General features: G+C 48.7%; 1 protein-coding gene across 3 annotated transcripts in view; it reads left to right on the top strand.

Annotated features, from left to right (window-relative positions):
• Positions 1–26,109, top strand: part of Frmpd2 (FERM and PDZ domain containing 2) — a 115,985-nt gene that overhangs the window by 16,350 nt on the left and 73,526 nt on the right. For all 3 annotated transcript variants that reach the window (XM_052733924.1, XM_052733925.1, XM_052733926.1), the window contains exons 2-10: positions 10,124–10,249; positions 11,680–11,837; positions 16,151–16,216; positions 18,279–18,470; positions 18,714–18,846; positions 20,260–20,344; positions 21,253–21,388; positions 22,723–22,794; positions 24,120–24,294. In XM_052733924.1, the coding sequence (XP_052589884.1) occupies positions 10,124–10,249; positions 11,680–11,837; positions 16,151–16,216; positions 18,279–18,470; positions 18,714–18,846; positions 20,260–20,344; positions 21,253–21,388; positions 22,723–22,794; positions 24,120–24,294 (1,143 nt within the window). The remainder of the gene's footprint in view (positions 1–10,123; positions 10,250–11,679; positions 11,838–16,150; positions 16,217–18,278; positions 18,471–18,713; positions 18,847–20,259; positions 20,345–21,252; positions 21,389–22,722; positions 22,795–24,119; positions 24,295–26,109) is intronic.

Genomic DNA, 26,109 nt, shown 5'->3' on the forward strand with positions numbered 1-26,109 from the left:
ACTAAGGTTGAAATGGGATGTTTATATAGCATGTCAGTCCTGGCAGACAGATGGAAACAATTAATACTGTATCTTCAAAGTCATGGAAGCTGCTCACAGTCCTGATGCCACAGTCTCCTGATGCTTAAAAGCCCTGTCTGGAGGGTTGCAGCAGAGACGGAAAAAGACAGGAGTTAAGAAGAGCTTGGCTCCTTTTCTATTCTGAGTGCTTTAATATATTCTCAACAGGTCTACCGTACAGCAGCTGTTGAGCCTAGTCTTCAGATAACAAAACTGGGGCTCCGAGAGGTTAAGCATACGCCAATGCACAAGGTCACACAGCCACAGGGTCAGAAAGCTGGGGAGTCAATGTCTAAAGCTCAAGTCACTTCTTTTTCAGAGAGAGAGAGAGTATCGAATGAAAGCAGGGCCTGAGAAGGCCTGAACACCCCTCCACAAACTAAAAATAGGGAGATCCACACGCTCAGTTTGGAAATCTGTGACTGTTACCTTATATGGCAGGAGAGACCATAGATGCAGTTGAATGACAGCATCTGAGATGGGAGCGCATTCTAGGTTATCTAAGTGGATCTTAAACATCTTTGTTCTCACAAGATGGGGGCAGGTAGAAGAGAAAACTGTGACTCTAGAACAGATCCAGGAATGCTGACAGTCATCAGAAACTGGAAGAAGCGGGGAATAGATCCCCTTAGAGCTTTGGGAGGGAATGAGGCTCTCACTCTGATTTCAGCCCCCCGAAACTGATTTCAGACTTTCGACCCCTGAAACTATATGACATTGAATTTCTGTTGTTTTAAGTCACTGAGCTTGTGGCAATTTGTTATGACAGTCATAACAAAATAATAGAGAAAATAAATGAAAAAATTTTATTTAAAAAAAAAAGAAAATAATATAGGGCCTGAGAGCGCATCCTGAAGGCCGATGCTTCAGAGGATGTGAGAGGCATCACAGATGCCGAGAAAGTTAGGAGGAGAGGGAGCCAGAAGGAACAGAAAACATCTCGAGGAAAGAGTAGGTCTGGCCACCTGTCCCCGTGAGACCAGGTGGTAGGTGCACGTTTGGCTGCATGTTTACGCCTTTATTTTGTGGGCATGGGTACCCTGAACCCCAGAGACAAGAAAAGGCCCTAGAAACCCGGGTCCAACTTCCCTCCCAAGGCATTCCAGAGGGGTGCTTACTTCTCTAGAAGCCATGGGCCAAGGTCAGAGTCCTCGATGAAGTTGGAGAGGGGACTGGGAAGTTCTCAGAGTTTCACTGTTCAGGCCCATTACTCAGTCAAAAGACACTTGGGGCCAGCAGAGACTGTCACCTCTTGAGAAGCCAGCACCTGGCAAACACTGCCCAATAGCTTGACAGCAAACACACATGGAATTTGCCGGGGTAGGTGGCCTCAGTCACAAGCAGCCACCCAGTGATCATCACTCAGCGGCTGTCTAGCACACGGGGATCAGGGTTCTTCCTGGGGGCGGGGCAGAGGCAGATGCGAGCCTCGTCAGTGATGAAAACCATGCACTCACATGACTGGTGAGGCCCAGATGTCAGACTGACACGTGTTTGAGTGCTGAACTTCCCTCAGTCATTCGGCCGCGGGCCTGGGCACAGCCGCCTCAGTCAGCCTTTGCTCCAAGTACGCTGCACTTGCTGTACGCTAGCAGCTAGTAACCGGCCAAGCTTCCCGGGGCTGCCAGGCAAGAACGCGCACTGTTCCTGCTCATCTCTGTGACTGCCTCCAGACTCTGCCTTCTGTTCCCTCATCACCTTCACCATGCAGGGCTTTCGCGTTCGTTTGTGAGCTCTGTGAAGCCCGAGGGTATTTGCTCCTTGCCTGAATTCCTCGCCCTTGAGATCTTTCCCAACCTCCGAGACTCAGCTTGAATGCCACCTCCCGAGATTCCTTTCCTGATATTCTGCTAAAGTGCCCCCTCCCTCACCGTAACTGTATGCTGGAGCACATCAGCTTGCCTCGTTTTCTCTGCAGCCTGTCATCCTAGGGGGATGGTGTTATTTGATTTGCTTCCCATGCCTGTCCCCAACCCTCACAAAGGCAGGGTGTTATGCTGGCCACTTATCTACTCAGAGAGCTTGAAATATACCACGCCCTTAATAAATATCTGTTAAATAAAGGATGGCTCCTATGATAGCAGTACCAGGACAGCCTCACAGGTGACGTTCTAGCTTCTGTCTCTATGGCCCATGTGAGAAGCACTAAAGGCCACAGAAAGCAGAATATGTTAGCTTGAGCCAAACTAGGTTGAGGGCTGCTGGAGGCTGGAGGTTAACCAAAATTAATCTTGGCAGGCAGGATGAGCAACAACCTGGAAATGCACAGGGTTGGGAGTATGTGAATGCATATAAGGAGCCTAGGAAGGAAGGAAGAATCTGAGGTTTTGAGGGGACTCCAGAAGTCCTCAGATAATAAGGTCCATGGAGACAAGATACAGGGAGGTTGTGTGTGTAGGCCAAAGCAGCCCCCACTGGCTTCATGCTTTTCCAGAAAATTTCCACCGGCTGACTGACCAGACTGATCTGTGTAATGTGATCCTGCGTTCTTTTAATAGTTAACAGTACCCCATTTAGTTCATCGCACAGCAGTACCTTGCCCACCAGACCATTTAGAGAAACTTGGAGAGAAGCCCAGAGGCATCATGGTGTGATGAAAGGCTGAGGACTGTTTTCCAGCTCCAGACTGCCACTCTCTAAGGTGCTTCATGCCATCTCCACAGCCAGCAGAGTGTGGAAGAAAAGTGCATTGCCCTGGAGATCAGGAATGTGAACCCAAACCCAAGCCACGTGACACTATCGGGCCAAGTCGTTCTGTCTCTGCCCCTCACTCCCCACATCTGTAAAATGGGCCAGGCAGCAGCACCATTTATATTCTGTAGTGAGGCTAAATGGTTGACTCAGTTAACACACTGAACCCTGGTTGACATCTGGTAAGCATGAGGGAAGTGTGATCTTGTTCAGAGGAAGTGTCAAGTTGCTCAGAAACCACATTTAAAAGAAAGGTAACCCTGACTTCAGGTTGTTCTTGAGGCCTGGCCTGGGGTGGTGTCTGTGAAGTAGACACACCAGGGCTACTATTGTCCCCACAAGCAGCCCATATGGATCGTGGCTAAGGGCTGCCAGGGAATACAGGACTCTGGATGGTTCTAGGCACCAGCATTCTCCTCTGGCTCCCACACACCCTTAGGGCAGGTCATAACACACTACTGCAGCCCTGGAGCCAGTCAGACAGGGAGTTCGCACAGAAAAGTGGAATGTGCCCATTCCTTCCTGCAGAGCCATCATGGCTTTGGAACAGGTATTGGAGGTGGGCACAGGGCTTGCATTCAGTGTGGATGCTGTGATATTGACACTTTTTATAAGAAGACCACAGCTGCAGGTCTCAAGGGCCTCTTAGCCTCAACAACAAGAGAGGTGCTTGTTGGACACATAAAACATGTGTGTGGTCCTCTTCAGGTTGGATGCTGTTCTTCTTTTTAAATCAAGGGTTGTGATTGACCGTTCATGTTACCTTTACTGGGGTTCTTATTTCTCATGTGGATCTGCACCACTGTCCAGTGTCTGATCATCTCAGTCTGAAGACCCCTTCAGTTGTTCTTGGAGGGCAAACCTACCAACAACAAGTTAATGTTTTTGTTTATGTGGGGATGCCTTGATTTCCCTTTGAGTTTCCTTTTTAGACTTATTTATTTGTTTTATTTGTGTGTATGTGTGTCTGCTTGCCTGAGTTTATGTGCACTGCATGTGTGCAGAAGCCCGTGGAGGCAGCAGAGGGTGTGCTAGGTCTCCTGAAACTGGAGTTACAGGTGGTTGTGAGCTGTCATGTGGGTGACGGGAACCAGACATGGGTCTTCTGCAAGAGCATCAAATGCTCTTGACCGTTAAGACATCTCCCCAGCCTCCCTCCTTTAATTTTGAAGGGCTGCTTGTTGGGTACAGGATTCTTGACAGCTTTTTCTTTCCCTGCACTTTGAATATGTCACGCAGTTACCGCCCTGCACCAGAATGGGTTTAAATGGCAAACCAGCTGTGTGTATCTTACTGAGGATTGGCTGGCTGTTCCTCTTTACCTTTTTGCTGCTTTCAGTGTCCTTTAGTTTGTTATCCAGTGCTTAGTTAAGGTGGTAGGTAAGCTGTGGATCGGGCTGAGCAAGCCATGGATCTGGCTGAGCTGATCCTCCTCGGTCTTCGCCAAGCTTCTTAGACATGTAGCTTAGTGTTTTCCTTACGTTCAGGGTGATTCTGCGCATCACTCACCCTGCTCCTCTTCCTCCTCTCCCAGGAAGTTAGTGAAGCTGACAGTGTCTACAGATAACTGAGCGGTTGCTCAGCTTTCTTCATTATTTATTTCTTCTCTTTCCCTAGGCCCATCATCTCCATCCCCCTGTTTGTGAGTCCCTACTGTTGACGACATCAGCTGTTGGGGTCCTCTTCTGAGTTTCTGTCTCGTCACTGCTGTTCTCTGCTTCGTGAGGGATCTTTCCTCTGCTTTCCCTCAGTTGTTGGTGTTCTTCCTCCTCCTCTCCCTCTTCTTCCTCTTCCCCCCTCTTCTCCTTCCTCCACCTCTTTCTCCTTCTTCTTGGACACAAGGTCTCTCTATATAGCCCTGACTGTCCCGGAACTCACTTTGTAGACCAAGTTGGCTTTGAACTCATATAGACCCACCCACCTCTGCCCCACAAGTGCTGGGATTAAAGGTGTGCACCACCATGCCCAGTTTTCCTTCTGCTCTTTAGACACAGTTTATGTTGACAGTGTGAATGCTTTTTAAACAGTTAATAAAAAGTCTTTGTCTAGGAGGTCCAATATCTGGGTTGCCTTAGGAATAATGACTTGTCTATTTTTTGTTCTGTTTATGGGCTGCTTAATAAAAGATTTATTTATTTGTATTTTATGTGTATGAGTGTGTTATCTGAATGTGTGTTTGTGTACCAGATGAGTATAGTGCCAGTGGAGTACAAAATATCCCCTGGAACTGGAATTACAGATACTTGTGAGCTACCAGGTGGGTGCTGGGAGCTGAATTCTGGTCCCCCACAAGAGCAGCAAGTGCTCTTAACCTCTGAGCCTTCTCTTTAGCCGCTATGGGAAACTTTTCTTGTTTCTTTGTAGGGATCGTAGTTTTCTAGGGTGGATTGAAAATAAGCTTTTGAATAATATGGTATAATGAGCACTTCTGGACAACTGTCCTCCTGCTTTTCTCCAGGGCTACCACAGTTCTTCCTCATCGTTCCTACTTGTATCTTCAACTACTTTCCAGAACTTCCTGTCCAATCTCTGCGTTCTCTGTCATGTGTGGCCACTGAGGCCTCCACTCAGCTTAGTTGTCACTTAAGGTTGGGGAGGGATGTCTTTAAATGCCTGGGTCTTATATATCTTCCTAGCCTTTGCTGAGGGTCTTTGTAGAGGTCTCTGTAAATATCAGGGCCATCAGAGTGTTGACCTGAGTGAGGCAAGAAGGAAATCCATGGGGCTCAGCATGACTCAGTAGCTGGTGTTGGTTCAAACTTCTAAAGTCAGACACCAGGCAGTTTATTTTAGGCATATTTAAATACAGTATAATTTGGAAAAAAGTTTCCTGGTGTAACACAATCCCCTGTGCACAAGCACTCACAATTACACCAGAACTCTTCTCAAAGCACCTGTCACTTCTCCCATGAAGATGTATTCTAGAGATAGGCTTCATGTATTATCTTAAGGGCCTAGGGGAGGCTCTGGTGTGGTCTCAGTCATGCAAATAGCATAGAGGTCATTTGGATTATTAGCCATCTCCAGTCCTGGTTATGGGAGCTTGGAGGAGGCCCTGGTTATAAAGATAACACAAAGGTCACTTAGATGAGTAAGTATCTCCAGTCCTGGCTGTGGGAGCTTGGGGGAGCCCCTGACCATACAGATAATGCAAAGGTCACCTAGGCTCTTAGCCACCTCCAGCCCTGCTAGTGGGAGGTTGGTATGGCCTGGTCCTACAGATAGTACAAATCTCCAGGTTATTAACCACCTCCATTCTTAGCCTTCTGTTTGGGAAAACAGGTTATACAAATCTCTCGTTGAAGGAACAGTCCTGCAGGTTTGACATTCCTGGTTTCCTTCATGCCTATCTTTGAGCACAAGGACCTTTGTGCTCCCAACAGGTCTTTGAGTGATGCAAAGACATGCCTTTATCCATCTGCTGAGAAGCCCACAAATCTGGCTTAGCCTCTACTTCCTACTTGTTCAGTGTCTAATGGGGAGCAAGAGGTAAATATTTAGAGCCTTTGTAAGTATTCCAGAGCACATGCACCATCCTGAACTTGGACATAGTTCTACAAATAAAAGTGACTTTCCAGCTTCTTGGAGATGTTTAAAGATTTTCCACATTGGCTTTTGTCTTCTTACTCACCAGCCTTTCTGTGGGTTCTTGATTCACTTGTTATCTGTACAAACATTATCATAATCACAGACAGCTGCAATGTTAAATAATTGATACTGATTATTTTTTAAAAATGCCTCCATAGAAATATCTGTTGTCACTGGAGGAACTCTGAATTGGGCCAATATAGACAATAATTTGTTTGAAGCTAGTTTCAGAATTTTATTTTTTTTAAAATTATGTGTTCTTTTCAAGAACAGTATATACTCTTAACTGCCAGGCTATCTCTCTAGCCCCAGTACAAATAATTCTTGTGAGAGATTTCCAGGGATGACAATGCCAAAGAATGGGATTAGAAAGAGCCACAGCTGTGGTCTCAGCCTGTGTCTGAGGGAGCTGCCCATTTTGTCACTGCTTTTCTGGATGGGAAAGTTTGGGAAGGTTCTTACTTAGGCATTCCCTCCCTCCCTTTGCTCTCTGTATATCACGTCTTTGTTGAGGACCCCAGTTGTTCGACCTACACATTCCCCATTTTGGATTTTGCAATTGCATTTCTGACAAAGTTCAATGTGCCTCTTGGGTGGCACCGTGGCCTTTGTGCAGGGATGCAGTGTTAGGAACTGTACGCAGTGGGATCCCCCAGATGCAGCGACAGACTGGTGGGTGGCCCAGTCCATGTGGGCACGGCGGCGGGGCGGCAGGTAGAGATACACAACCCAGATGCTGCATCTGCACGGAAATGGTTTATTATAATAGAGAGATGAAGAGGCAGGAAGGCAGAAAGAGGGAGACACACACACACACACACACACACACACACACACACACACACACACACAGAGAGAGAGAGAGAGAGAGAGAGAGAGGTTTGAGAAGTGCACACCTTGTGGGAGGAAAGCAGAAGAGAGAAGAGAGAGGAAGGGGTGGAGTTTTCCCTTAAGAATAGGCTTCTACATCAGGGCATAGGGTGGCACCAAGGGGCAGGATCAGAATATTAACATGCAGTGTTTGAATTTTGAGATTGTCTCAGGCCATATATGTGTATGCATGTACACACACATTGTGTCTGGGGCCACCAACTCCAATGAGTGCCCTTGAGCAGAGTATCCACACTTAGGATGGTACCCAATTGTGTGTGAGCATGTGTGTTTACATGGATATTCAGATTTACCTGTTCATGCTAACTGTTTTTCCAAGGTGGCTTGTTGAGCCAACTCACAGGTGGGTTTTTGTGGGCATGAATTTCTCTTGTTCTTTTATTAAATGTACAGGAGTGCTGTTGCTGGGTCATATAGCAACGGCATGTTTAATTTTGTAAGATACTAACAAACTGTTTTCCAGTTTGTGGACCTGTCCACTTCACAGTCTCACTGGCAGGATGAGGGATCTGGCGTCTATGCATACTCACCAGCATTTGGGGTTGTGACAAATGTTTATCTTAGTAATTCCAATGGGTATGCAGTATCATGTCATTGTGGCTTTAATTTGTATTTCTCTAATATCTAATGATGTTTAATATATTTTCATGGGTTTAATTTGGTATCTGTGTAAATATCTTTGGGGAAATGCCTATGTCATTTTCTAATTATACTGTTTATTTTCTTGTGGGTGTTTATATATCTGAGCAAGTGCTCATGTGGGTGAGTGTGGGCATGCACTTACCCTGGCATGTGCAAATAGGTCAGAAGATGACTTTAGCAGTGGTCCTCAACTTCCTCCTTTTTGAGGTAGGGTCCACACCACCCCAGACGGTGCCGCCTCCCTACACCAGGCTAGTTGTTAATTTTAACTCGCGGGTATTTGTCTGTCTGTACCTCTCATCAGGCTACAAGTGATCGTAGACTCGTGTGTTACAGTCAGCTTTTACACGTGTTCTGAGGATCTGAACTCAGGGCTTCATGCTTGGGCAGCAAGAACTTTTGGCTGCCAAACTCTCTCTGAATCTGTTTTCTTATTGATGAGTTCGGAGGGTTTAAAAATAGACACCCTAAATATGTGTGTCTTTTCTGATACGTGATTTTAAAATATTTTATCTTAGTATAATTTGCTTTTTTCATACTCTTCATGAGATTTTTTCTCAGAGCAAAAAAAAATCAATTTCAATGATGTCCTACTAATTAATCACTTACACATCCTTTCGTAGAGCATGCTCTTTGCATCAGGTTCACAAAACCTTTGCCCAGTCTTAGTCCCTGCATTTTCTCCTTTGCTTCCCTGAAAGTGTATCGTTTTGTGCACTATGTGAAATCTACGAGCCACTTTGAACTAAGTTTTGGAAAGATGTGAGATTCAGGCCATTGCTCAGGGCTCCTAGGAAGGACCCATGGCTCTTTGCTGAAAGCTGTCCTTTCTCCTCAGAATTGCTGCAGCCAAGAGAAGGTCTCAAAGAGCCGCGACCTGCAGAGCAGGCTCACACTGCAGTTGTTTTTCTTCTTCTTCTAGTCTTGGCTCCCTCTGGGATTTTGAGGTTTTCTGTCTGAGAATCAGGGTATTTCTCCCTTTTCTTTGATAAAAATCATTCACTGTGATTACAGAGTTAGAAACATATGGCTAAACGGGAATCTTTAGTCCACAGTTCTATGACACTTTTAAAAGGAGAAAAGGCAAAAGAAAGAGAAAATAATGGAGCAGAGAGGAAAAGAAAAAAGGGAGGAGAGGGCCTGGGCTGAGTCCTAATTAATCTCCAGGAAATTTTAACGGATACATTTAATTATAAATACGGGTACGGTGCGATTCTGATGAACGCAGACAGCATGTGTTATCAACTGAGCATAACCAGAACACCTCAGATATTCACCTGGCTGCTGGGACTGCTTTCTTGTCCGTGACTGGAGACCTCAGTTGCCCTCACAGACTCCTTGTGACAGATCACAGCTCGCAGGTCAAATGTCTTTAGGAGCCAGGTGTCCAGGTGAAAGAATCAGGAGTCTGCCTCCATGCCCCAGTGCTGAGCCGCTGGTGAGGAGATAGCTTTGCTTAGCACCAGGGGAGTGGGGGTGCCTGTGGGCTCCCTACTCAACCCACCTGGTACACCTACCTTCCAGGCTCTGGCTGTAGAAAAAGCTCTGCAGCCATAAACAGATTAGGAAAAGCTGCAGCCTGGACCTTCCAGCTGCCTCCAGCAGGGCTTGGGAGATTAGTGAGGGCATCTTTGTGTGTGTGTGGGGGGGGGTGTGGGGGGGGGGTGTGGGGGGGGTGGGTTGAAATGTCAGCTTTGGTTTAAAGGATCCTTCTAGAAGGAAAGAGAGCCACTCTCCTGGCGGTGGCACCTCCTCCAGCTTCCCTGTGTGTCCTTCCTGCTCTGAAATTCAGGCTCTTGTTCTCTTTGGGGGGATTCTCACTTGTTCTGCAAGAACTGACAGAAGGGCCTGCCCTGGTATTGCAGCCAGCTCCGTGGTGGCAGCTAATGACTAAAGGCATACTCGTGTGTCTCAGGCTAAAATGGTTGTCCATCTGGTTTACCAGACAGAGATGAAGAGCAGGCATTGAACATTCCCTGGTGTAGTGAGCTCTCCTGGAGGAGGGGTACTTGCTATGTGCCACTTGTCTTTCATCCATTTCTTCAGCTTTTCATCTGATAGCCGATAGATGGATCCATTTATTTGCTCATCTACTGAGAAGCCACTGGCCTGCCTGGCTAGGTGCAGGGAACACTTCTAATTCTCCTATCTGCTTGTCCTGTGCTTTGGAGGTGCAGGCAATGGGAGCAGCGTGAACACGCGCTACCATGTAGCCGGAGAGACGGGGCACTGCAGAACTCTGTCTTCACAGGCATGAATTCGGCTTCTGTGACACTTGCCAGCGCCCTGCAGGTCCGGGGTGAAGCTCTGTCTGAAGAGGAAATCTGGTCCCTCTTGTCACTGGCTGCTGAGCGGCTCCTGGAAGACCTCCGTAATGGTAAGAGGACAACTGTCCTGGGAAATTGAAAGTAAAGTTTCTTAAACAAACTTCCTTCTGGCAGCTTCTTGGTCTGTGATCAATCCTAAGCTTTTAGAACAAAAGAACAAATGGTCCCCACCAGGCGGCTACCGAGGGGTGGCCCGTCTCCAAGGCCTATGCCATGCAACCAAGTTGAAAGGCTGTGCTTCTGCTTTGGGCTTGCATGGTGCTTACAGAGAGACCAGTGACATCCATCCCTGGGATGTCCCCACACTCCGTCAGTCAGATGCTCTACTATTCTGTCCCATCCGAAGGCAGCACCTACACTGTGGTCTAAACAAGGGACGTTAGCTTGAAAATCACTAAACTGTAATTTGGAGATAATGAAGATGTAAGAAAATCCTATATGGACCCCTAGCCGAGGACAGGTCCCCAGTGAGGGACAAATCACTCCTTGGGTTGGGTTTTGTCCTCATGGAGGAGCTGTGTGTGTAGCTCATGATGATGAAGGTCTCTAGATGACCTGGCCAGAGGTAGTCTACAGTCATGGCCCAGCAATGAGGCAATTGTCAGGTGATGGCTCAGAGGACCTGGAAGTCAGGAGTGATCCTTTGGAATGTGAGCACGCGCAAGTGAACAGGCTGATGGTGTGTGGGCAGGAAGACTGGAGCCTGCAGCTCTATGTGGACAGGTCCATGAGAAAGTGGTCACGGGGTGAGGCCAGGACTTGAGGTATCCAAGGGCTTTCATGTCCTGTGGCTGAGTCCAGGACAGAGGTGCCCCTGCCTGGTCTTTTTGTGTTCATACCACTGGCTCCCAGACAGGGCAGGAGAGGCCCTGCTTCCTGCAAGGTCTCTGCAGTGCCTCTTCTGAGAAGAATGTTCTAGTGCTGACAACAGAGATGCTTAAAGGAGCTGGGATGGAAAGGCAATTTGGAGCTGTGAGGTGTTCTGTCGGCAGGTGAAGTAAACACAGAGAGTCTACACTTAGGTCTTGACTTAGCAGCTGCAGTCAGGGCATGTGAGAGCACGTAGGCTCCCCTGGGTGCCGGGTCCCAGCGTCAGCCAGTGGAGGCAGGCTGCACACCTGTGCCTTAGCTTCTCTTCCTCCTGAGCCCCCACTCCTGTCCCCTGCTTTGGGGGATCTGAACTACTGTAGAGCCGTGCCCTGACCCAGCTGCAATGAACTCAATTCTGCACCCGTTTCCAGCTGGTCTTGACCTTTCTTGATCTTTTACTTTAAAGTTCTTGGTCCTTGAAAGATCCAGACGCAGGTGCTAAATTCTTGTCCACAGTTACAACTATCTTTTGCAATACACATTTCTATGTGCTGGGTGGAATTTATTCTGCTCTGTGCCGCTATAGGCCTTGGTCAGAATCAGTCCTCGAAGCAAGTGCCTTCTGGCACAGTGGCCCTGTTCTTATGCTCCATCATTGCCTCATTTCCAGATTCCTCGGACTATGTGGTCTGCCCCTGGTCACTCCTGCTTTCTGCAGCTGGAAGTCTTTCTTTCCAAGACCACGTTTCTCACATAGAGGCTGCGCCATTCAAGGCTCCTGAACTGCTACGGGGACCAAATGAGGACGAGCAGCCCGAAGCATCCCAGGTAGAATGCGTAGCATCCCGCCTCCAGTACCCTGGGGAAAGCCTTTCCTGGGGGAGGCACCCCGAACTCCCTGCCCAGCGCCAGTTCTGAGGCTTAAAGCACGTTCTTTGCAGGCTTTCTTGCCAGCAATTTACCAGCTCTTGGATAAGGCAGTTCGATTTCCCTGAGCCCAAGTTTCTCAGTCAGTTAAGCGAAACAAATATAATTTTGTGGATCAAGCTTTAGCAGCACTAAACACAGTGTTGGGGGCTGGGGAGATGGCTCAGTGGTTAGAGTGCCTGCATGTAAGCTGCAGAAAGCCAGGGGTGGGGAGTGCATACCTATAATCCCAGTGCTGAAAGCCGGAGAGAGGAAGAGTCCAGGGCCTAGCTAGCCAACTAGTTTAGTCAACTGGCAAGCTCCAGGTCCAGGAAGAGATCTCAAAAAATAAAGTGGGCATGATAAAGAAAGGCACCCAGCGGTCAGTCTTTGGCCTCCACGTGTGAGTGTGTGTGTGTGTGTGTGTGTGTGTGTGTGTGTGTGTGTGTGTGTGTGCATGTGCACCACTGACACATGTATGTATACATACCACACACACAGAGAAACATAAAGAGAGGTGTTGGGGAACACTGTGGGCAAACGGTCTTCATAATGTGGCCACTGGCAACATGAAGCAAGAGCCTTCCAAAGGCCCCAGGCAGCCCTCCATAGGCGTTTATCCTCAGGCGGGCTCAGGTGGCTTTAGCTGCAGAGGTTCTTGGTAGTGTACTGTTGACGTCATCCGTGAACTAAAACAAAATGGATGGCAGTGAAGTGTGGACAGGAGAAAAGATGGCACTCATGTGAGATGCCGAAGTTTGTTTAGTGATGTGTGTGTGTGTGTGTGTGTGTGTGTGTGTGTGTGTGTGTGTGAGAGAGAGAGAGAGAGAGAGAGAGAGAGAGAGAGAGAGAGAGAGAGAGAGAGAGAGAGAGAGATCATAAAACACATATAATACATAGTGCCCTATGCTGAATGGCAGCATCAGTGGAGACTTTGGGATTTCCTCAGTGGAAAAATGCTTTCCTTCTAAACAGCAACATGTTCCAGTATTTTCAGTTAAAAGAAGAAGAACTCAAATGTCAGAGTGCTTCAAGGCAGCTGCACAGTGCTGGGTGGGCACAACCCTTCTTCCTTGGCCTTTCATGGGGAACCTGCAGATCTAGGGTGCTACTCTTCCCAGGATGACCCTGGAATGCTGCCGCTTTCCTTTGGGCTCTGAGAAGAGTCTGGGGCCTCTAAGGTTCCAGGTTTGGTTCATCAGGGTCCGTGTAGCTCCAAATGCTGCCGTAGCAATGGAAACATGGAGTACCCACTGCAATGGCTTCTGTCCTCTGGGCCTGCAACCCTCCGCAGCCGTGAGATCCCCGGATGAGCCACCGGGTCTCTGGATGGGATAGACATGGCTGCTTCTCAGACTCCTATCTGGATCTCTAGCTTCATGCCCCACCTGTCATGTTCTGGACTCACTGAACATGTCACACTGACTCTAAGCTCTGGCTTTCTACAAGGACACACCAGTGTGATATGCAAACTCAAGGGAGCAGAAAAGGGCTAGTTGCCTATAGAGAGAAGCCCCAGCCAGCAGTGGGCAAGAGGGAGGGACTGAGAGGGTAAATCCTAGCTCCTCTTTCCCCTTATGGGTGGAGTCAAAATGTGCGGTCTCTGCACACCTACTGGAGATCCCTTCTGAGATCTAGGGAGCTATGTCAGCCGTCCATCCTGTTGGGCTGTGTCGCAGCATGGTGGCTTTGTGTGCCACATTCGTCCTTGCTTTCTTTCCCCCTTTCTCCTAACTCTCGTTGCCCTGGGCTTGTAGCTTCTAAATGGAGTGTTGGCACCTAATCCTTGCCTCCGGCTCTGCTTTTTAGAGGCCTCGAGCTGAGATAGATAGTGAGTGCTGCTGGGGACTTTCCCGGGGTCCTCCAGCACTTGCTGAGAAGGCTTTACCCTCCCCAGGGTAGTTTGACTTCCATTAGTGCCTTGGGGGAGGTCTGGCCAGTCCTTTGCCTTAGCATCCAGAGCTCCCGGAGACAACCCAGCTCCCCCTGTTTACTCCTCCAGTAGAAGGGTCAGGGCCTAGGGAATTTTAGGGCTAGAAGAGGCTGAGCCCAGAGCTGGGCATATGTGCTGCTGAGAGGCTAGGTAGGAAAGAGTGAGACAGTGGTCTGGGTCACAGAGAGCCAGTGCGGGGCCGGGCTGAGTCTGATCCAAGTCTGACACTGGTTGGCTGCTTAACCCTCTATTCTGGCTGGCCTCTGAGTGCCTCCAGGAGGGGCTGAAGGCAGTGTCCTCAGCCCCTTCGGAAGAAGTGGGCAGAGTCACTTGGCCTCTTGATCTGCTACATCTGAACAGCTCTGATGACCACAGCTCTCTTCCATTCACCACACCAATTCTCCCTTCATCCAACTTGGCAGAAGGTTGTGCGGGAGATCTGGGAAGTTAGGAGCGTGAAGGTCCCAGCAGGGGCTGTACTTAGGACCCTCCCCAGCCCTGGCTGCATTCTGAGACTAACATCTTACTCCAACCAGTGCACTCAGCACCATACCCAAGGCTAGACCAGGCGCAGGGGGCAGGTGTGGGCAAGTCTCCAGCTGGGAGTCCCTTGAGCAGCCTTGCCTCAACTTATCCTCCAAGCAGGCTGTTGATATTCTTGCTCAGAGAGCCAGCAGCTGCCTTCAGAAACCTTCTTAGCCCTTTGCTTTTAGGAAGATGAATTTAGGATTTGGAATGGAGCCTACTGGGCTCAGCTTGCCTCCTAGAACATTTTTGGACAGAGCCTTGAAATCCATGAAGAGTTTTGAGAGTGAGTGGTGCCTCTGGCTGTGCCCGGGATCCCACTTCTGCTCAGGTCACTGCAGCTGTGCCCGGGATCCCACTTCTGCTCAGGGTCACTGTTGTGAAGATGCAGCTTGGGAACTTTCCCACACTGGGTCTAGGGGTGGGGCTGGATTATAGGGGTGCAATTTCAGGTAAATAAAGAGAATGATTTACAGGCACAGGTGATATTGGACTCCTCATCCCCATGATGTGGGACCTCAGACCACCTGTGTTAGTCTAACGTGGGGGGAGTTGGGTTGACTCTAGCTCTGGATGCTAAGGCAAAGGACTGGCCAGACCTCCCCCAAGGCACTCTCTGAAAGCCAGACTACTCTGGGGAGGGTGAAGCCTGGGGAGGACACTGGAAAGTCCTCAGCAGCACTCAGTAACCAGGGGTTTAACACACAGTTTGTTACTTCAGGGGCTTCTCTTGCACAGTTCTCAAAGTATTTTCCTGAGAAGGATCTTCAAAAATTTGTCTCCTACAATGAAAGCCCCCCCGGCATCAACAAAAGACTTTAATTCATCTGAAGGCCATAGCTATGGGGCTCAGGGCACCAGCTCTAGGGCTTAGATTCAATCTCATGTTTGGGTCTTATTTAGGCAAATTCTGTAGTTTCTCCCTTTCTTTGCTCTGGTTTCCTCTTATCTAAAATGGGGACAATTACAATCCTGCCTCAGAGGGTTGTTGTGAAGACCAAATACATTCAAATAAGCAAAAGGCTTACCATAGGGCTTGGCCTGATGATAATGACCACCCCCAAGTGCTTTTGTACTCCATCTTTAGGAGGGTTTGGGCAGAGGACTCACTTTTAAAATCCTGGAGCTTCAGAGAAGTCGGACCACGCTCTTCCTGTTGCACGGTGTCATTTTCTGACAAGATACAGGGCTTTGCAGTAAGACTGACCCAGAGGGTGGAGTGGCTGGCTGGCTCTGGTTACAGGAAACAGAAAGTCTGAGCTACAACAGCCAGAGCCACAGGTAGTCATTAGTTACTTAGGGAGCAATTTAGCTATGGGTAGTAGCAGCACCTCAATGATATCAGCAAGGATTCAGGGTATATATTTCTATTCTAGTCCCTGTGCTTATCTCCGCAGGGTTGCAAGATGGCTGCTGTGACTCCACATGCCATATGGTATTGCAGGTAGAAACAGCAGGGCAAGTGTGGGCCCAGTCACATGCTTTTGTTTTTGTTTTAATAAAGCAAAAGTTTCATTTTGTTTTGTTTTGTTTTTTTCTTCCAGAAGCACCCTAACAGATGTTCCTTCTTATTTTTCACCAAACTGGGAGTCATAGTTACAGCTAGAAAACGAATTTCTAGCCTGCAGCGTGGGAGGCAGTGAGGGTTAAGGAGGTGCAGATGGTGCCGGGCTAGCCGGATATCCACCCCTTGCTTGCGGAGACTGTGCTGGGCTTCGCGTGCAGGGCTGTGGAGTCACATGCCTGACTTCTAACCATGTGCTTTTCTCTTGGGCAGATGCATGTCTATTCCCTAGGGATGACTCTCTACTGGTCAGCAGGGTTTCGTGTTCCACCAAACCAGGTCTGTAACAAGAATGCCTCACAAATTACCAGGTCATCCCTCTGGATTAGCTTAGGAGCTCTCCCTTAGGCTGGACCACATTCATTAAGTGTGGCTGTCACCACCCTTCTGTGCAAAGCTTTCTACAGGTTTTGCCAGCCGATTGCACAGCTCCTTTCCCCGAGTCCATGAACAACTGCAGCGTCTCCTTAAACACTCCGAGCAGACGCAAGTGGAAACGGGCAGTGAAGATTCACTTGTCCTCTCTGACCACAGGAAGTGGCAAACTAGAGGACTTCATATACAACCAAGACAGTTATTTGTGTATTCTCCCAAATGTTTTTAGAATTGGCCCTCCCTGAAGTGAACTGCTGCCCTGAGAAAGGGGTTCTGTGCTCAGTAATTGAGATCAAATGCACCCTGCAATGTCTCCTCAGGAAGAGGTTCACACTAGCTTGTTCCTGACTATGGCAAGCCTCAAGACACAGAAGCTTTATGGAGCAAAGCATGTTGCACAGTTCGACTGATGAGCGTATGCACTGTGTGAATGCACACATTCGTATATATGCCTGTGTGTGTGTGTGTGCATGCACACACATGCGCGTGCATCTATGTATGTGTGTGACTGCATATTTTCATCTGACATCATAAGAATCCTTTAAACACTGGGGCTATAAGAAGCATTGCTGAACCTGGCCATGAAACCCTCCCCTGCCTCACCAAGCCCCTCTCTTTCTCCCTGCCTCCCTTCCTCACTTTCTCCCCATCTCTTAAGCAGAAAACTATTTACAACTCACCCTGCTTGAGGTGAGACCCCCACTGCTACCTACTGCCCATGGTTATATTCGAGCATCTCACCAGGACACACGGATTCCAGAATTTGGCCCCTGCTGCTGTCGGCTGGGTCTCTGACATCCCAGGGCTTGTCTTAGGGGTGTGTGACTTGCAATCCTGTGCCTGACTTAATGCTCTGTCATCCTCATCTTGTACCCAGTACTTTGGGGCCCCACACTGTCGTTCTGTCACGGCCCCTTCTGTAGCCCTTTCCTTTCAGACTCACACACCAGCTCTCTTCTCCCAGCTCACCGGCACCTCTTCCTCTGTGCACATGCACAGCACAAGCTCATTCTGTCTTCCCAAACCCCTGCTGCTGTTTGAGGTCGGCCTGGGTCAGGCTTTTGTCTGTATACTTGTGGGGTCCCATGCTTGCTGAGGTCAAGTCCTTGCCATCTTTAAGGCAATGAGGATGAAGAGCAGCTGTGCTGGACACAACCCTTAGTGAGCTGTGAAAATAGTCGACACAGTGGCCTGGCTGCTGTGAAGACAGGCTCCTGAGAGCATGAAGAGACTGCTTGTACAAGACTACTTTTCCTTTGGCCTGGTGTCTGTGTGGTGTAGAGTTCTACCAAGAGTGACTGTGACTGAGCCCTTGCCTGCTGCTCATGGCTCTGCATGAAAGGCCACTTCAATTTACAGGTCTGATTCCCTTGCACTCATGTTCCAGGGGGAAGTCCTCATGAGATAATTGCCCCCCCCCCCCCCAATCAGGTAAGTATAGGAAGCACTAGGCTACCAGGTCAATGTAATGGTGTGTGTGTGTGTGTGTGTGTGTGTGTGTGTGTGTGTGTGTGTGTGTTCTAGTGGTGATGAGTGTGTTTCCTGGAGTCTCTGGGGCATGTGGGTCTTGGTGCCCTGTCTTGTTAGGGTTTCTATTGCTGTAAAGAGACATCATGACCATGGCCACTCTTATAAAGGAAACATTTAATTGTGGTGGCTCACTTACAATTCAGAGGTCCAGTCCATCATGGCAGGGAGCATGGTGACATGCGGGCAGGCATGGTGATGGAGAAATAGCTGAGTGTCCTACATCTTGCAGGCAACAGGAAGTCAACTATGATACCTAGGAAAACTCGAGAAAAAGAAACCTCAAGGCCCGCCTCCACAGTGAACACACTTCCTCCAATAAGGTCACACCTATTCCAACAAAGCCACCCCTCCTCATAGTGCCACTCCCTTTGGGGGCCGTATTCTTTCAGACCCCCACAGTGCCCGGCAGCGCTTCTCACCAGTGTGTGCTCTGCAGCCCCTGCAGCTTCGAGAACCCGTACACGCCCTCCTGCTGGCCATGTGTGAAGACCAACCTCGAAGACGGCGGCCACTGCAGGCCATTCTGGAAGCCTGCCGGGTTCGTCAGGAAGAAGTGGCGGTGTACCCAGCCCCTGCCAGTCTCCACGTCAGCCGGCTGGTGGGCTTGGTGCTGGGCACCATCTCCGAGGTCAGTTATAGAACCCATCTTTCCCGCTGGGGAGCCACCAGCCGTGTGTAGCTATTGGAATTTAAATCAGCCAAATTTTAATTAAAAGGAAATTCAATAAAAAATTCAGGGGCTCCGTGTTAGATGTCTGGCAGATGCCCATGAGGAGTTAGTTAGCCTGGCAGGTAGCTTGCTTGTGTTGGTATCAATGTACCTGTCTGACCTGGTTGCTAATACGCGTTTCCATCAATCTCTTCTACCCAGGTGGAGAGAAGAGTTGTAGAGGAAGGTGCCTGTGAGCAGCAGAGCAGAAGCTACTTTCTCAGGAGCAAGCTGCATCGGGCTGGCAGTGAGAGCCCTGGTGCTCGGGCCTCTGATGGTCTGCAGCCTCGAAGAAGTGAGTGAAGGCTCGGAGCAGTCCCGTTCAGGCAGAGGGTACTCAGAGTGACCATTCCATTGTCTCCTGCTCTGAGTGTGGACATCCCTGCTGTGTACACAGAGAGCTCCCATGCAAGTGCTACTCTCCCAGGAAGTGCTAAGGGCCCTGGCTATGGCCACTGTGCCTAGTAAAGTTTCAACAGTTGAATAGAGTTAATTATATTAAATACCAGCTGTTTAAATTGGAGTCTAGTTTATCCAAATTGATGAGAACAAGTTAGAAAAAGCAAGAAAAAAGTTTTATTTTATTTTATGCATGAGTGTTTTATCTGTTTACCATGTGCATACCTGATGCCTGTGGAGGCCAGAAGAATGCATCCGATCCCCTGTAACTGGGGTTTCAGATGGTTATGAACCCCCATGTAGGTGCTGGGAACTCAACTCGGGGCCCCCAGAAGAGCAGCCAGTGCTCTTAACCACTGAGCCATCTCTCCAGCCCCCAAACAGAAAAAGGTTTTAAAAATAACCTTCTAAGTGGAACGACACACAAATAAGTCATAAAGAGCTGTTTTGTTTGTTTGTTTTTACTCGAAGTGTGCTGAGAGAGTGGCTTTTCCATTAACCTTTATGTGCCTTTATCTGCTTCTCAGCTATCTGAACTTGAGTTAGTTGTACTTCCTTTTCTTGTTGTGATGAGGAAAAAAACAGACAAAAGCACCCGGAGGAGGCAGGGTTCGGTTGTGTTCACAGTTTGAGGACATAGTCCACGATGTAGGAAGGCATGGCGGGAGGAGTGACAGGCAGCTGGTCACAGGGCATCCGCAGTCAGGAAGCAGAGAGCATTGGATGCTGGTTCTCGGCTCGCTCTCTTCTTTTCATTCGTCTGGGAACCCAGCCCGTAGAATGGTGTGACTCATAGTTAGGGCTGATCTTCCCATCTCAATTACACCGACAGCAGAAAGTCTCTTAAGACATGCCCAGAGGTTTCATTCCAGATCTCGTCAAGCTGATCAATATTTACCATTGTACCCTATTTATTTACTTATTCATTTTGAAACAGAATCTCGTAATACAGCCTAGAACTCTTGATCCTCCTGTCTCAACCTCTGAGGACTGAGATCACAGGTGTGCACCACCAAGCCTAATTTTATGTGTTTGTTTTTCCTGAAAGTTGCTCATTGTTCCTAAATCAAGGAACTACTTAGCCTTTTGTCGTTAGGCTTACCCCCACCCCCAACACTCTTCTCACCTCCCTACTTTTGGGATTGTCATTTCCATTTGCACTGTGAGAATACAGACTCAGAGATGGTTAGTGATTTCACCAAGGGCGCACAGCTGATGAGTTGTGGCGGTATCCACACTCCGGGCTGCTTACCCTCCAAAGCCAAGCTGTTTGTTTGCACTTCCCCTACCCACCATACTGTTTGGTTAGTTTCAGAGAGAAGCACAGAGACACAGAGCTCCTCGGAGCGACGCGGGAGCACCACAGCACACAGTCGGTGCAGCTTCGTTAATGGGTGAGTCTCCTGCTCTCGAGCACTGTGAACTTGGTGTGGGAGTCTACACACCCTGACTCTTTGCTGATTAGTGATGAGAAGCCCATTTGTCAGAAAATGACATTAGTGAAAAGCCAAGGTATGCGTTGTTTGCTGGCAACAGTCTGGTCAGGAACCCCATATCTCCCGGGAATCCCGTTCCGGCCCAGAGATGGAACAACCCGGGCACTGGTATTTTAGCCGCGATCCCTAGGCACACCCTGCCTGCTACACAGCAAACAACCCCAAAGCACAGTGGCTACGGGCCACAGTCACCCAGAGCTCATGCCTGGGGCTTGCTGATTTCATCAGGGATTAGTCAGAATTCCTGGCCTCTCTGGTCATCTTCTGCATCTGTGACCAGCTGAGTCACTGACTGTGGAGGCTTCACTCCTGGGGAGTGGGTTTGTTACCCCAGCATCCCCATGAGTCCCTGACATGCTGTGCACGCTGTGATGACTTCAGCCTCTCTAGGTGGCTGGAGTTTGCTAGCTTCATTGTGTCACAGGACCCCTGTTGCACACACAGTTGGTCTGCTGTTGGCCAAAGCACCAGTAGGTGGTACGTGGACTGTTTATTGTCAAAACAGTTTGAATATCTCAAATTTCAAAAACAAAGTCAGAGCCATGATCTATTTAGGGAATATTGGGACCTTGGAGTCAGGGTGAACACAGAGGCAGAATCCTGGGGTGGCAGAGGAGGGGTATGTGTGGTCTTATACCTTAAGAAGTTCCCCAGCCTGTGGTTGTATAGTCTTAACCTCTGCGGGTCTCAGCTTCAACAGTGGAAGATGCTGTGTTCTCTCTCATGATGTGGGAAATAACAGGAGGTGGCAGCTGAGTCCGACGGCTACATCATCAAGTGCTTTATCCTTCCTCACTCTTGGCCAGTGCTTTTGCAGGTGCGGGTCCCTGTGACTGTGAGGAAGGCCTGCAGTGTGGCTCAGGGCCTATACTCTTGGCGGAAGCAGAAAGCTCACAGCCAGCAACATCTTCTCCAAGGAATTTCCTACAAAGAAAGGGAAAGGTGAGCAAGGAGGTCCGGAGCTGGGGGACACTGTCAAGAGTGGTCCCAGCTGGGACCTGTAACACAGAGGGAGGATACAGGCAGGGGCTTCAGTGCTCAGAGACCCTGGGCTGGGGCTCATAGACCTGTGCTGACAGAAACCTGAACCTGGCCAACTGAAGCTGGGTATCATCCATCCCTCTCCCTGACCCCTGGACTGGCTGTACAGTAGATGCTGTTTAGGATGTGAGGTCTGTTTCAGGCCGACCTCTCCTGAAGTTTGAGGCTCTGTGTGTGGAACAATAGCCCGGTGTGGCATGTAAGAGAGATGACCAGACAGAGTGCACTTGTGAGAGGCCTTTTGGACAGACAAAATGCAGGGGCATGTCTGGGATTGCAAAGTGGCTTAGCTAGGAAGAAGTTCTCCTTTCTTGTTGGCAAGTGTGTGTGTGTGTGTGTGTGTGTGTGTGTGTGTGTGTGTGTGTGTGTGTGTGTGTGTGTGTTTGTTAGGATTGGAAAAATCTGGAGGACTGGAGACCAGAGAGCAACCACACCAACTCACCCAGCCTTGAAGGCCCAGTTAACAGGACATACAGACAGGGAGTGGCCCCTGTGGTCTATTTATACCTCCTGTGGATTTTTCATAGGCAGATAGAAGAACTCTGCTGAGGTCAGTTCTAGGTTCATATTCAATTGCTCACCACCTTTTTTTTTTTTTTTTTTTGAGGCAGGGTCTCTCATCGGACCTGGAACTCACCAAATTCCGTTAGACTGCCCCTGTCCTCATCTCCCCAGTGCTGGGATTATAGGTGTAACTCCACTGTGCCTGGCTTGTACACGAGCTCTGGGGGATTGAACTCAGGTCCTCATGCTTGCCCTTGGCACTTTACCGACTGAAGATCTCCTCAGTCCTCGATTTCTTTTAAGTTTTTGTTGTTGTTGTTGTTTTGTTTTATTTTTGGTTTTTGTTTTTGAGATAGGGTCTTACTCTGTAGCTCATCACATTTCCGATGCTCCTCCCTCAACCTCCTGAGTACCGAGGTTACAGGCGTGTTTGCCTCTAGACCCAGCTTGTTTTAGGCTTTTGATACACATGAATAGTATGTACAGCTGGGTAAATGTTAACCTCTAACGACACATCCAGGTAGAGCCAGCATGCTGTCAGTCTCCTACACCTCTCGGCTGAGGTGGACAGCAGCAGGGGTCTCTGCTCGTCATCTCTGTCTTGCCGAAAGCTGACAAGGGCTTTTTTGAGGGGTACCGGGCGGCAGAGGGCTGCGGAAGGCGGAGATGAGCTCCAAAGCCTGGGACCCCTTCTTTCTTCCATCTTTGGTTATTCTGGATGTTTTTCTCAGTTCTCCAGACCAGAGTTCATTCTGTTGGCTGGCGAGGCCCCGGTGACCCTACATTTGCCTGGATCCATTGTGGTAACTACGGCTTAGCCTGGGTGGGATGGGAAGGAATCCTCAAGTCGAACAAACTCAGGCTGACTGGGTCTTTCCAGGGGACGTCTTGGTAGTCTCCCTGCTCTAGGTCCTTCTCCCATGAGCCCTCATGTCTCTCTCCCTCTCTTCCTCCTATTTCTGCTCATGCTGCCTTCTCAAAGCTGATTAAAGATTAGCGTTCTCCTTTCCATCCACTTCGGCTTCTCCATCTCTCCCGTCCCTTCAGACCCCTGCCAGGGCGTGGCCACGCTACTCCTGCCTCTCCTTCTCCACTCCGAGAGGAGCTCCTTGTGGCCTCCAGTTCTGTCCTCACCCCTAATCTCAGCTCAGCCCCCATCTCCTCCCTCAGCACAAATGCCAGAAGCATCTCCACGGACTAGGTGCTCTGCCAGGTCCCACTCTATGCTTGGGTGAACAAAGTCCTTTCGTGTGAGGCCTACGGTCTGGCAGGAGGAGGAAAAGAGAGACAAAAGCATAACAGAAAAGCAGGCCAGGTAGCGCTTTGTGCTTTGAAAACATTGAGAAGACATGTAAGGATGGAGGAGGGTAGAAGATGACAGGTGAGGATGGGGACGGGACTCCAAGGAGACAGGAATGGAGGGAGAGAGACAGGGGGATTGTAGGAAAAGGGTCTGGCAGAGGGAGAGCACTATCTGGGGGTGCTACCCAGCTCAGCCAAACACATGGCCTCATGCTTCATGCCCAGCTTGGGGGCGTGAGGTTCTCAGCTAATGTTGAGCATTTGGGAAGACGACCTTCCCATTTTTCCATGCTCCTAGAGCCAAGAGGCCTGTCTGGCCAACCCTGTCTGGCTGGGCTGCCTTTTGGCTTTAGGTCTTTTGGAGGCAGGGCTGTGGGAAGCCTGGGCTGGTGTCTTTCTTTTCCCAGGTTCCTATGCCATCCCTATGCCTGTCTTCTCTGTAGCTCAGAGCAATGTAAATAAACACTAGAAAACCCCCTCTGGCTCAGTCAGGGGTGCATGACTCATGGATGAATCTGAAGGAAAATTGGGGAAAGATATGGATCTTATCTCCCCACATTGCAGACCTCATAGGTTCTTCAGAGAGCTCAGACTTGGGTCTGGCTTCTCCCTCTTACCAACTGTGCAACCCTGGGAAGGCCCCTCATTGTCTCTAAGCCTCAGTTTCTCATCTGATAATGGGAAGCAAAACTATACTCCTTTCCTAGTAGGTAGACAATTAAATGAGGTAATCCATGGGACATGCTTAGCCTAGTTAAGACCAACCCAGGTTAAAGACTCATAGTCTTATCTTAATTGTGGTCATTGGTACTATTATTGTTTTCAGACCAAAAAAGGGAAATCCTACTTGGCTCTCAGAGACCTCTGTGTGGTCTTGCTGAGTGGACAGTGTCTGGAGGTGAAGTGTGACATGGAGTCCACAGCAGGAGTTGTCTTCAATGCTGTCATGTCCTTCATCAACCTTGAAGAGACCACCTACTTCGGTTTGGCTTATGTGAAAGGTAGGCGTTTGCTGGGGACATTATTGACATGAACTTCTGGGAACCCAGGCACATGGGTACCTGGTCTCTGTTCCTCCTGAAAAATTACTTGATCCTGGGACGCCTAACCTTGTTTACCTCAGCACAAGTTATCACAGAGGGTGCTCTGGGTACCTGTGTGAAAAGCGTCAAGTGAGCACAGATTGCCATGAAAGCGTCGGGGTAGGATATGGGTTTGTGGTTTACTGATCAGTTATATCGCTCTGAAGTTAGACAAACAAATATTAAAAACATTTGTAAATTATCTGAGGTGCTGCTGGCATTGTGCACCTTGGCCTCCAAGAACCCAAGTTAATCGTTCCCCAGAGAATGGTTTTCAAACATTTTTTTCCCAAGTTTCTCTTTCCATGAAAGGCCTTTCCCCCTCCTCTCCTGCAAGTACTCCTGTATGGTAGATGGAGTCCCTCAACCTCAGTGTAGAGTGCAGAATGAAGAGGCTGAGAAGATTTCATGGGACTTCAATCTGAGCTCCAGGCCTCATCTGGGAGGTATTAGAGTCTTGGTGTTCCTCATTCTCCATTTTCTAAAGAGGGGCTTGTGAGCTCTTAGTGTGTCACAGTGGGGCTGGTGGCAGTGTCCTTGTTTCCACAGAGTTCTCATCAGACCCCACCCCCCACCGCCACAAGGACACCACTTCCAAATAGAAAGAACAGCCATTCTGTATTGTGATGTAGGTCATAATCAGTGGAGTTTAAATTTTGTAACATACAAATGGAAGCACTTTTTAGGAAGAATTTTATTCTTTTTAAGTGCCTGCTGAGTACCAAAAACTATTCAAATCACTTTATTTAAAAAATGCATTTTAATTAAAATATAGTTATATCACTTTTCCCCTCCCACTCCTCCCTCCAACCCCTCCCATGCCCCGTCTCTCAAATTTATGACCTCTTATTCATTAATTATTATTGTCACATGCACATGCTTGCACCCCCCCCACACACACACATAACCTGCTGAGTCTGTTAGTATTTAGTGTTGCTTGTATGTATATGTTTTCAGGGATGACACTTGGTATTGGATAACTAATTAGAGTGCTCATCTCTGGGGAAAACTAATTGTCCCTTCTCTCTCAATAGTCATTAGTTGCCTGTAGCTTTTCGTCTAGGGTTAGAGCCCTGTGAAATTTCCCCTATCCATGTTGGTATGCCAATTGGCATTGCCACTATTCTAATCTTATTTAGTCAGCTATACTATTTAGATTTCATGGGCGTGGCTTTCCTGCCGTATCCAGAAGACATAACCTTACTGCAGACTTTCTGATCTCCTGGCTCTCACAGTCCTTCTGCTCCCTCCTCTACCATGATCCTGGAGCTTTAGGTGCAGGAGTTGTGTTGTAGACATACCAGTTGGGGTTGAGTGCTCCATGGTCAGTTGTTCTCTGCATTTGGACCAGTAGTGGCTTTCTGGAATGGTCTCTGTCTTCTGTAAAAGAAGCAGTCTTTGATGAGGGTGCAAGCTGCACTTTCTGCCTGGGTAGCCCACAGAAGACGTGGCATTTTATTTATTTGCAATGTATAATCCAAGTAAAAGTCAGGCTTGAGAGACAGCTCAATTGGGAAAGTGCCTGTCTTGTAAGCAGGACGACTTGAGTTTGATTCCCAGGACTCATGTACAAAGGAAATCTGAGTGTAATGGTGTCTCATTGTAATCCCAGTGCTGGGGAGGCAGAGACGGGCAGATCTCTGGGGCTTGCTGGCCTGCCAGTATAACCTACCTGGGGAGTTACAGGCCAGCTAGAGTCCCTGTCTCAATAAAAAAAAATGGTGGGTGGTGTTG

Source organism: Peromyscus californicus, unplaced genomic scaffold, assembly GCF_007827085.1.
Source record: "Peromyscus californicus insignis strain IS unplaced genomic scaffold, ASM782708v3 Scaffold_12__1_contigs__length_115047231, whole genome shotgun sequence".
NCBI lineage: Eukaryota > Metazoa > Chordata > Mammalia > Rodentia > Cricetidae > Peromyscus > Peromyscus californicus.